At 44.0% G+C, this 12,646-nt stretch overlaps 1 protein-coding gene across 5 annotated transcripts in view; it reads right to left on the bottom strand.

Annotated features, from left to right (window-relative positions):
* LOC122562129 (casein kinase I) overlaps positions 1–12,646 on the bottom strand; it is a 67,123-nt gene that overhangs the window by 32,269 nt on the left and 22,208 nt on the right. For all 5 annotated transcript variants that reach the window (XM_043714696.2, XM_088000588.1, XM_043714697.2 and 2 more), the window contains exons 3-5: positions 3,739–3,887; positions 1,919–2,147; positions 1,199–1,369 (exon numbers count right to left, since the gene is read on the bottom strand). In XM_043714696.2, coding sequence (XP_043570631.1) covers positions 1,199–1,369; positions 1,919–2,147; positions 3,739–3,887 — 549 coding nt within the window. The remainder of the gene's footprint in view (positions 1–1,198; positions 1,370–1,918; positions 2,148–3,738; positions 3,888–12,646) is intronic.

The following is a 12,646-nucleotide window of genomic DNA, read 5'->3' as shown; positions in this document are numbered from 1 at the left end:
GGCCCCCTCTAATTCAAGTGCAACCCACTCCTCCTGAAAGACATCCCAATGATCCAAATATCTGAATCCCTACTCCATGCATGAGTTCCTCAGCCATACATTATCCTTCTAATCTTATTCTCACTATCAGGTAGCACTGGGAATAATCCAGAGATAACTACTCGGGGTCTGGCTTTTTAACCTCCTGCTAATGCTCTATATTCACTCAGCAGGACCTCATCCCTTTTTCTACCTTTGTACACATTTGTATCAATGTCAATGACTTTTGGCTGCTCACACTTCTCTTCGAGAATTCGCTGCAACCGCTCCAAAACATCCCTGACCCTGGCATAAAGGACGTTACACACCATCTGGATTCTCACTTGCAGAAATGCCTGTGTTCCTGACTAGAGAGAGTCATCTATCACAGTTGATAGCTCGTTTTTCTCTTTTTGTGTCATAAACCTATGATTCTTTGCTAAAAGGATAATGACAACCTCATGTGATTATGGTCAGTAATTATTAATTATTGCAGCAATAAACAAATTTGCAAAAATAAACTGAATGTATTAAGCCAGAATTAACTCTGGAATGTGATTTGTCCACAGTGTTACAATAGCTGAGACCATAACATACCAACGCTGCTTCCTCCCCATCTGCCTCCAACAACTTTGGGTGCTGGGGAGGAATTTGTTTAACTGAAGATTTCTCTTCAGCTCAACAGTTGGGCTGTTACAGTCAGCAAATTGCATCCATACAATGCATCAATTTTTTAACATTTTGAAAGCACTTGGAGGTGTAATATACTTTGAGACTCTACAGGAGTCTGATTACAAATCAGTTCTGAACAGCAGTCATATCAGACTCGAAACGAGAACGGTTTTTGAGCTTCTCTAGCACTTGCTGCTTTTAGTTCAGATCTCCCACAACTTCAGCGCTTTGCATTTGAGTACTAGTAAGAATTAATTTCACAGAGAAAATAGGACAAGATGATTTAGGGTTTCTTTTAGAGCCAACCAACACTACCAGTTTGTATGTTTCAATCATAAAATGATATAGACTTATTCCTAACAATTTAGTAAAGCACAAGTTAGAAATAGATTGGCTATGAAGTCATACATGACATGTGGTCACTCGACTAGTTGACTCTAATGATCAAAAGCACAGATCTCCACATATACGTACATATACCATTGTCTAACACAAATTTTATACATACATGAGTAACCTTTGCAGAGCACTTCAATTGGCGTTGACATTTTCTTTTCGCTAATGCGTTCATACTTCTGCCTTTTTGTTGCTGCCTTTAGGCCTTGCCAAGGCAATGATCCTAAGTTAAAGTACATGAGAACATAGCCCAAGGATTCCAAATCATCACGACGGCTTTGTTCTGCAAAAGGGACAAGGGCATTAGTCTTGAACATGACAATCAAGTTAGAAGACACCACTTCTTTATTTATTGCTGGAAAGTTACTGCAAAACCCAGGCTCCAAATAAACTGTACAGAACTTTATAGTTACTAGTATGAAGAGCCTTACTACAAGACACACACTTTCAATTACAGATTTCCTTGCTAAACCACAAATATGAAAATTAAGTGAACATATGACTTTTTAGATACCAAGAAAAGATAGACATGCATTTAGATAGCACCTCATTAGGTCTCTCAGACAGCTCTCAATACTTCACATAAGAATTGCTCTGAAATGTGGTAAGGGATGCCTACATTGAAGTCACAGCCAAATCCTAACAATAGGAAGATAAATCACAATTCAACTGAGTTCTGGTTTTGTTGGCTGAAGAAAAATTGCACACTTGTGAAATTAGAGGTCCTTTTAATAATCTGACAAGATGATTATAATATGTAAAAGAGTAGTAATTAGCATACTTTGGAGTGTTTCTAACCTACAAAGTAAATGAGAAGAATACATCTGCCTACCTATTCCCAAATGGGTATTGATCGAAGCATATCGAGCTGTTCCTGTAAGGTTCTTATTCTCACGGTATGGTATATGTTGGTGCGTTCGTGCATCCCGGTATTTCTTTGCTAGCCCAAAGTCAATAATATAGACCAGGTTGCCTTTCTTTCCCAACCCCATTAAGAAATTATCAGGTTTCACATCGCGATGGATAAAATTCTTCGAATGAATGTATTCAATTCTGCTGATCTAAATAAAAGTAAAAACAGCTTTTATATACAAAAAGGCAGAAAGCTAAAGGTGGTGCATTTTATTGTATACAACTGACCATCAATCCTTGCATTCAACCTTCCAATAATGATGTGGCCCAGCTTTCAAGTTTCATAAGTAATCTTGAGTAATATAGGTTTAGTAATATCTATAAGCACCCGATGCCCAATCCTCGAAGGGTAACTTGGAGACAAAACAAGATCTAACTTCCATGTCTTTCGCTTTTAAAAGTTTTCAGTTGAAATGTGGATGTCTTAATAAAGAAATGATCGAGCCTTTAAGCCAGCTTTGCCATTCAACAATCTCACTACCAATCTGTTTGTGGTCTCAACATCACTCTCCTGCCTGCACTCCCCCCATCACGCCTCAACTCCCTTTTCTATCAAAATAGATCACTAGTGTTTAATAAATTCAATAACCCAGTCTCCATTGCTTCCTATGGAAGAGAATGAGACTTGGAGAAAAGATTATGTTTATTTCTTTTAAAGGGAGACCTATTATTAAACTGTGCTCCCCAATTATAGTCTCCCACATGAGAAAACTTTGCCCCACATCCACTATATTAGGTCTCCAGCAAAAAAACTTCTCTCAGTCTTCGACCTTTCTTTTTAAGATAATCATTCATGCCATTAACAGAGTAATGAATCTTCTCTGAAACACTTGTAATACGATCACACCCTTTTTAAAAGAAAACAAAATTGAGCTATTTATGCAGTAAGAATGGGATAAAATTCACAATCCAAACTATAATTATTTCTGAAGAGTCACATTGGACTCAATGTTAACTCTGTTTCTCTCTCCACAGAAGATGTCAGATCTGCTGAGTTTCTCCAGCATTCTCTGCATTTGTTGGCTATAGTTATTTGGACTGGAATTGTTTTAATCCAAAATTATTGGATTGAATGAGCATTTCGAAAGCTATATTTATCAATATCATATCAATCTTACCGCATTCAATTTGGTCTCTTTCTACAAAAGTCATTTCTGTATTTTTAAGGGTTTTATGGTGCAGGTATTAAGGTATTCTACCTCTAGGCGAGAAGGTCTTTGCTCAAATCCCACCTGCCCTAGGGATTTGCCCTAACAAGTTGATTAAAATAACTTGACGCTGGGTTTGGGCTTCCTAGATATGCTAACACTTATGCAGCAATCTTTACCCAAGAAAGCTTGCATTGAAGCAAAACACCCTTCCATAACTATGTCTGCACAAACAATCAAGATCCAAATGGGGTTCACGGGAGGGATCCTTCCATCCCTGCTCTTTCTCCGATTGAGAAGCACCGTTTCCACTTCATACTTTTCAATAATTGGAACAAGGAACATAGATAGAACAATCAAATACTAACCCATCTTTTATCAATTGAAGCCCTAAAGCTTTACATTAATTGACTTTCTCTTTCACACATTTCTTCAATTCAATATATATTAACAGTTGCTGGGATACATTGTATTGGTTTTTGTAATTAGTGAAAATTGGGAAGGGGAAAAATATCCAGGTTTTATCATTTAACTGCTCATTCTACAAACATAACAATTAAAAAAAAAAGCAATACACAAAAGTATTTCCTACCATCTGATCAGCGAGGAGCAGGACTGTCTTAAGGCTGAATTTACGGGAGCAGAAATTAAAGAGATCCTCGAGACTTGGTCCAAGCAGCTCCATTACCATCACATTGTAATCGCCCTCTGCACCACACCACTTGATAGTGGGAATGCCAACTACACAAGAAACAGACTGAAAGGTTGGAGGATACAAAGGAAGCAGTAAAACTACTATGACCTTGTATTTCTCCTAACTATGCAGTTTAGTTCCAAGGTTACATCTTATCTGATTTTCAAAGAGATTATTTTCAAACTACAGGTCACAACTTGTGGATGCCACTGAAACATCCAAGGGCAAACTTAAAACACTTTTCTCCAAAGCCAAATATTGTGAACAGTTAAAAATTAGCGACCTTTACGCTAGTAATTACACAGCAACAGTTAAGACAATATCAAAGTGCATTCTCCCAATCTTATTTCATGTCATTTTACCTCTCTGACAACCAAATTTTGCGAGTGTTGTTGAAAGAAAGGTTCAAGACAGCCCTTTCTCAAATGTTATAATTTAAAGATTACAAGCTTAGTGGTTAAAAAAACAGACATAATCCATGATGCTTCACAGCAATTTAATTTCAATTTTGATTAATTAGCACAATTGTGATGCAAGCCAACCATCCATCCATTAAAGACTCTTGCGGCACACCTCTGGGCCAGAAGGGTCAGGCCCTCCCCGCCTTAGAAGCGCTTCATAAAATGTCTGAACATTGGTTTTTAAAAAAAGTTCATCCAACAATTTCTTTTAGAAGACAATATGATTAAAAAAAACAGTAAAGTTTTATGCAGAAAAATATTGGCTTACAGTGCCATCTCCTGCCCAACAGAATTACGGCAAGGGCAATGACCACCACTTTCAGCAGAAAACAGAATGGAAATTTGATTCTTTCCACGTGATTACAAGCAAGTTTAAACAAGTTAACATTCATCTGAAGATTCTTAAAAACCACAATGAAGGAAGTTACAATGTTTAAGAACGGCAATTTAATTAAAATAACACTTGTTTAAATTTAGGCAAATTTAAACAGCAAAGCAAAACAATAGGTGCTCAAAATGGTGAATGCGCATAGCCTTTTAAAAGGACTATACATACAAAGTTAGGAGCAAGATCAAGTAACAGAGACCAAAATTCAATATGTAAACTCCTCAAATATACCTGTGCACAATATTCAAAAAATGTCTGAAGAAAATGGGTGGCGTTAACTCCACCTTCAAATTGCTGTGCTGAGTACAAAGATATAAAGAGCTATATGGAAGATAGGACAATGAAGGGTAGGTAGGTTAGTCTGATCTTAGAGTAGGATAAAAAGCCAGAACATCGAGGGCTGAAGGGCCCGTACTGTGCTGTACTGTTCTATGTATGTATATCTTTCTCCACAAAGTATTTCATTATATGGCTCAGAGTGACCATTTTGAGTGCATTTATGAAAACTATTCAAGGAGAAAACTATTGCCATAACATAATCCTCCTGGTGCAGCATACTGACATATGCATAGCATCAGTGGAAGAAATCTGAATCTTCTTTAAACTCTTGAACTTCATTGGAGGAAATATTAATTTTTTAAAAAGTTATTAGAAGACTAATCTAATTTTACAAATGGCTTTCTATGGATGTTTCCCCTTGCAAAGGCCATCTCCATAGCAACGTGAATCACGTTGATCTTGTAACCAAATAAAAATGCTAACTATCCTTTGGGCCTCCCATCTCAGAAGTAAATAAGCAATTAAAGTATAACCATTTACAAAACATGACATTTTTGACATATTCCTGAAACTTTGGAGACTAACAGTCTCAGCACAGATATTTCTGTCATTGTGTACAACTGTGATAACTTGTACCTTCTTCCCAGTAAAACAACACCTTGAACAATCAAATCAATCAGGTTCACTGCTGGCAGAATTCAAGATTCGGAGGTGCCAGTGTTGGACTGGGGTGTACAAAGTTAAAAATCGGACAACACCAAGTTATAGTCCAACAGGTTCACTTGGAAGCACTGACTTTTGGAATGCTGCTCCTTAGTCACTGCACTGTTGCTTATCCTGAAGTCTGTCTTGGAGGATTGCAACCCAAAGGGCTAAGGTAAAAACAATAACTGCAGATGCTGGAAACCAGAGTCTAGATTAGACTGGTGCTGGAAAAGCACAGCAGTTCAGGCAGCATCCGAGGAGCAGTAAAATCGACGTTTCGGGCAAAAGCTCTTCATCAGGAATACAGGCAGAGAGCCTGAAGGGTGGAGAGATAAGTGAGAGGAGGGTGGGGGTGGGGAGAAAGTAGCATAGAGTACAATAAGTGAGTGGGGGAGGGGATGAAGGGGGTCAGGGGGGGGGGGGGGGGGGGAGAAAGAGGGTGAAATGGATAGGTGGAAAAAGTGGGCGGCACGGTGGTTAGCACTGCTGCCTCACAGCACCAGAGACCCGGGTTCAATTCCCGACAGGCACATTCTCCCAGTATCTGCGTGGGTTTCCTCCGGGTGCTCCGGTTTCCTCCCACAGTCCAAAGATGTGCAGGTCAGATGAACTGGCCACGCTAAATTGCCCGTAGTGTTAGGTAAAAAGGGGTACATGTAGGGGTATGGGTGGGTTGCGCTTCGGCGGGTCGGTGTGAACTTGTTGGGCCGAAGGGCCTGTTTCCACACTAAGTAATCTAATCTAATGATAGACGGAAAAGAAGATAGGCAGGTAGGACAAGTCATGGGGACAGTGCTGAGCTGGAAGTTTGGAACTGGGGTGAGGTGGAGGAAGGGGAAATGAGGAAACGGTTGAAGTCCACATTGATGCCCTGGGGTTGAAGATGAGGCGTTCTTCCTCCAAACGTCGGGTTGTGAGGGAACGGCGGTGAAAGAGGCCCAAGACCTCCATGCCCTCGGCAGAGTTGGAGGGGGAGTTGAAATGTTGGGCCACAGGGCGGTATGGCTGATTGGTGTGGGTGTCCCAGAGATGTTCCCTAAAGCGCTCTGCTGGGAGGCATCCAATCTCCCCAATGTAGAGCAGACCGCATTGGGAGCAACAGATACAATAAATGATATTGGTGGATGTATAGGTAAAACTCTGATGGATGTGGAAGGCTCCTTTAGAGCCTTGGATGGAGGTGAGTGAGGAAGTGTAGGCACAGGTTTTACAATTCCTGCGGTGGCAGGGGAAGGTGCCAGGATGGGAGGGTGGGTTGTAGGGGGACATGGACCTGACCAGGTAGTCACGGAGGAATGGTCTTTGCGGAAGATGGAAAGGGGTGAGGAGGGAAATATATCCCTGGTGGTGGGGTCCATTTGGAGGTGGCGGAAATGTCGGCGGATGATTTGGTTTATGCTAAGGTTGGTAGGGTGGAAGGTCAGCACCAGGGGCATTCTGTTCTTCTTACGGTTGGAGGGGTGGGGTCTGAGGGCGGAAGTGGACGAGATGCATTGGAGGGCATCTTTAACCACGTGGGAAGGGAAATTGCGGTCTCTAAAGGAGGAGACCATCTGGTGTGTTCTGTGGTGGAATTGGTCCTCCTGGGAGCAGATGCGGCAGAGGCGGAGGAATTGGGAATACGGGATGGCATTTTTGCAGGAGGTAGGGTGGGAAGAGGTGTAATCCAGGTAGCTGTGGAGTCAGTGGGTTTGTAAAAAATGTCAGTGTCAAGTCGGTCGTCATTAATGGAGATGGAGGTGTCCAGGAAGGGGAGGGCGGTGTCAGAGATAGTCCAGGTAAATTTAAGGTCAGGGTGGAATGTGTTGGTAAAGTTGATGAATTGCTCAACCTCCTCATGGGAGCACGAGGTGGCACCAATGCAGTCATCAATGTAGCGGAGGAAAAGGTGGGGAGTGGTGCCAGTGAAATTACGGAAGATGAACTGTTCTACGTAGCCAACAAAGAGACAGGCATAGCTGGGGCTCATACGGGTGCCCATGGCTACCCCTTTGGTCTGGAGGAAGTGGGAGGATTCGAAGGAAAAATTGTTAAGGGTGAGGACCAGTTCGGCCAAACAAATGAGAGTGTCGGTGGAAGGGTACTACTGGAGATGTAGGGAGAGGAAGAAACGGAGGACTTGGAGGCCCTGGTCATGGCGGATGGAGGTGTAGAGGGATTGGATATCCATGGTGAAGATGAGGCTTTGGGGGCCGGGGACTGGAAGTCTTGGAGGAGGAGGAGGAGGTGGAGGGTGTGGGTGGTGTCTCGAACATATGTGGGGAGTTCCTGGACGAGGGGGGATAGGACAATGTTGAGATAGGTAGAAATGAGTTCAGTGGGGCAGGAGCATGCTGAGACAATGGCTTGGCCAGGGTGGTCAGGCTTGTGGATCTTGGGAAGGAGGTAGAACCGAGCAGTGCGGGGTTCCTGAACTATGAGGTTGGAAGCTGTGGGTGGGAGATCTCCTGAGGTGATGAGGTTCTGTATGGTCTGGGAGATGATGGTTTGGTGATGGGGTCATGGTCAAGGGGGCGGTAGGAAGAGGTGTCCTCGAGTTGGTGTTTGGCTTCAGCGCCCCCTTTATCTTGATGGTGAGGTCGGGATTGGAGGGCTGCACGTTGTGAGGGTGAGAGGTTGGAGTGGGGGAGGGGGGTAGACAGGTTGAGGCTGTTAATGTCCCGGCGGCAGTTGGAAATGAAGAGGTCGAGGGCGGGTAATAGGCCAGCGCGGGGTGTCCAGGTGGATGCAGTGTGTTGGAGGTGGGCGAAGGGGTCCTTGGAAGGTGGGCGGGAGTCCTGATTGTGAAAATAAGCTCAGAGGCGGAGGCGGCGGAAGAAGTGTTCGATGTCACTGCGTGTATTAAATTCATTGATGCGTGGGTGGAGGGGGATGAAGGGGAGTCCTTTGCTGAGGACTGATCGTTCGTCCTCAGTGAGGGGGGAGGTGTGGAGGGATGGTGAAAACTCGGCAGGGCTGGGAGCTGGGACACAGTGTTGGTGTGGCGCTGGGAGTGGGGGCAGAGCCGGTAACTGGAGTGGGTGTGGTGGTGGGGGGAATAGGGGTGGGGGGAATAGGGGTGGGGGGAATAGGGGTGGAATCATGAGCATGGGTGGTGCTCCCCTCAGGGTTCTGGGGGGTGGGGATGGTGACAGTGGGATCTGTGGGGGACGTGTCAGCAGATTGCAGGCGAGTGGCATTGGTAGGGGTTGAAGGGTGGCAAACACGGCAGTAGGGGAGGGCGGAAGTCACTGAGCTTGTGACATCGGCGATGATGTGAGGGGCAGAAGTGATGTCACGTGTGGTGCATGAGGAATTGTGAGGGGCTGAAGTGGCTGTGGGAGCGGCCATGATGGGGCGGAAGTGACAGCATCAATCAGCGTGGGGGTGGTGGCTGCACGAGCCGCATGGCTAATGTCTAATGAAGGTCTGAGGTCAAATGTCCTGGACAATAGGCAATACGTGCAGGAGTAGACCATTGTGTCCTTTGAGCCAGCACCACCATTTATTATGATCATGGCTGATCATCCTCAATCAGTATCCTGTTCCTGCCTTATCCCCATAACCCTTGATTCCACTCTCCTTAAGAGCTCTATCCAACTCTTTCTTGAAAATATCCAGAGACTTGGCCTCCATAGCCTTCTGGGGCAGGGCATTCCATACACCCACCCACTTTCTGGGTGAAGAAGGTTCTCCTCAACTCTGTTCTAAGTGGCCTACCCCTTATTTTTAAAATGTGTCCTCTGGTTTGGGACTCACCCATCAGCGGAAACATGCTTCCTGCCTCCAGAGTGTCCAATCCTTTAATAATCTTATACATCTCAATCAGATCCCCTCTCAGCCTTCTAAACTCAAGCATATACAAGTCCCGTCGCTCCAAATCTTTCAGCGTAAGATAGTCCCGCCATTCTGGGAATTGACCTCGTGAACCTACACTGCACTCCCTCAATAGCCAGAATGTCTTTCCTCAAACTTGGAGACTAAAACTGCGCACAATATTCCAGGTGTGGTCTCACCAGGGCCCTGTACAGCTGCAGAAGGACCTCTTTGCTTCTATACTCAATTCCTCTTGTTATGAAGGCCAGCTTTGTTCACTGTCTGCTGTACCTGCATGCTTGCTTTCATTGACTGATGTACAAGAATACCTAGATCTCGTTGTACTGCCCCTTTACCTAACTTGGCTCCATTGAGGTAGTAATCTGCCTTCCTGTTCTTGCCACCAAGGTGGATAACCACACATTTATCCACATTAAACTGCATCTGCCATGCATCCGTCCACTCACCTAGCCTGTCCAGGTCACCCTGTATTCTCCTAACATCTTCCTCACATTTCACCCTGCCACCCAGCTTTGTGTCATCAGCAAATTTGCTAATATTACTTTTAATACCTTCATCTATATCATTAATGTACATAGTAAAAAGCTGCGGTCCCAGCACTGATCCCTGCGGTACCCCACTGGTCACCGCCTGCCATTCCGAAAGGGAGCCGTTTATCACTCCTGTTTGTTTCCTGGTCAGCCAACCAATTTTCAATCCATGTCAGCATTTTGCCCCTAATAACATGTGCCCTAATTTTGCTCACTAACCTCCAATGTGGGGCTTTATCAAAGGGTTTCTGAAAGTCCAGGTATACTATATCCACTGGATCTTCCTTGTCCATCTTCAGAGTTACATCCTCAAAAAATTCCAGAAGATTAGTCAAACATGATTTCCCCTTGATAAATCCATGCTGACTCTGACCTATCCTGTTACTGCTATCTAGATGTGTTGTAATTTCGTCCTTTATAATTGACTCCAGCATATTTCCTACCACTGAGGTCAGACTAACTGGTCTATATTTCTCGGTTTTCTCTCTCTCTCTCTCCTTTCTTAAAAAGTGGGACAACATCAGCCACGTTCCAATCTGCAGGAACAGATCCTGAATCTATAGAACATTGGAAAATGATCACCAAGGCATCCACGATTTCTAGAGCCACCTCCTTCAGTACCCTGGGATGTAGACCATCAGGTCCCGGGTACTAATCAGCCTTCACACCTAACAGTCTCTCCAACACCATTCCCTTCAGTTCAGGTCTTTCAGCCACTATTACATCTGAGAGATTGCTTGTGTCTTCCCCAGTGAATCTAAAGTACCAGTTCAACTCTTCTGCCATTTCTTTGTTCCCTGCAATAAATTCACCCATTACTGTCTTCAAGGACCCAATTTTAGTCTTAATGATTTTTTTTCTTTTCACATACCTAAAAAAGCCTTTACTATCCTCCTTTATATTTTTGGCCAGTTTACCTTTGTACCTTATTTTTTCTTTGCATATTTCCTTTTTAGTTATCCTCTGTTGTTCTTTAAAAGCTTCCCAGTCCTCCGATTTCCCACTCATCTTTGCTATGTTATACATTTTCCCTTTTGTCTTTATATCAGCCACGGCCACCCCTGCCTCCCCTTAGGATCTTTCTTCCTTTTTGAAATGAACTGATCCTGCATCTTCTGCATTATACCCAGAAATACCTGCCATTCTTGTTCCACTGCCATCCCTGCTAGGGTATTGCACCATTGATTTTGGCCAGCTCCTCCCTCATAGCTCCATAGTTCCCCTTATTCAACTGAAATATTGTCACTTCTGATTCTACCCTCTCCCTTTCAAACTGCAGATCAAAGCTTATTGTATTGTGGTCACTACCTCCTAATGGTTCCTTTGCTTCGAGGTCCCTGATCAAATCCGGTTCGTTGCAAAACACCAGATCCAGAATTGCATTCTCCCTGGTAGGCTCCAGCACAAGTTGTTCTAAGAATCCATCTCAGAGGCACCCCACAAACTCCCTCTCTTGGAGTCCAGTACCATCCTGATTCTCCCAGTCTACCTGCATGTTGAAATCCCCCATAACAACGGTAGTAATATCTTTGCGACAGGCCAATTTCAGCTCCTTATTCAACTTACACACTACACCCAGGCTATTGTTTGGGGACCTGTAGATAACTCCCATTAGGGTCTTTCTCCCCTTAGAATTTCTCAGCTTTATCCATACTGACTCTGAAGTGTTCTCTGACTGGGAGATAAACTTTGTTGTGCAGTGTCCATTCATTTGTTGCCGTCGTCTCTGCTTGGTCTCGCCAACGTAGCATGCCTCAGCTTATGAGGTAGACAAAGTTGACTGAGTCACGAATACCTGCTGCGTACATGGTGGGTGGTGTCCCCACGTGTAACAGTGGTATCCATGTCGACACACTGACACGTCTTGCAGTGTCTGCCATGACAGGTTTGTACAGTGTCGTCCTGAAAGCCAGGCAGTTTGCTGCAAACAGTGATTTGCTTGAGGTTTGGAGCTTGTTTAAAGGCGAAAAGTGAAGGTGTGGGGAAGGTCTTGGCGAAGTGCTCATCATCCTCATTGATAATGTGTTGCAGACTGCGAAGAACGTGACGTAGTTTTTCAGCTCCTGGGAAGTACTGGATAATGAAGGGGACCCTGTACCTATCTCCTGAGGAGGCCATTATGGTTTCTTCCTGTGGCACGTTGGAACTGCCGATGAGTTGAGCATTATCTGAGACGACCTGGCATTTATCGCTAAAATTCACTTGAGAATGAAACTTTAAAAAAAGTTTGGGGAATGACATATAGAGTCATAGAGATATACAGCATGGAAACAGACCCTTCAGTCCAACTCATTCATGCCGACCAGATATCCCAACTAAATATAGTGCAACCTGCCCCATCCTTCCAATTCATATTCCCATCCAGATGCTTTTTAAATATTGCAATTGTACCAGGCTCCACCACTTCCTCTGGCAGCTCATTCCACATGCGTATCACTCTCTGCGTGAAAAGGTTGCCCCTTAGGTCCCTTTTATATCTTATCCCCCTCACCCTAAACCTATGCCCTCTAGTTCTGGACTCTCTCAGCCCAGGGAAAAGACTTTGTCTATTTATCCTATCCATACCCCTCATCATTTTGTAAACCTCGATAAGGTCACCCCTCAGCCTCCAATGCTCCAGGGAAAAC

The sequence above is a fragment of the Chiloscyllium plagiosum genome, unplaced genomic scaffold (assembly GCF_037043375.1).
Source record: "Chiloscyllium plagiosum isolate Xiang-an unplaced genomic scaffold, Cpla_swu_hap1 HiC_scaffold_25, whole genome shotgun sequence".
NCBI lineage: Eukaryota > Metazoa > Chordata > Chondrichthyes > Orectolobiformes > Hemiscylliidae > Chiloscyllium > Chiloscyllium plagiosum.
This window is presented reverse-complemented; position numbering and strand designations above follow the sequence as displayed.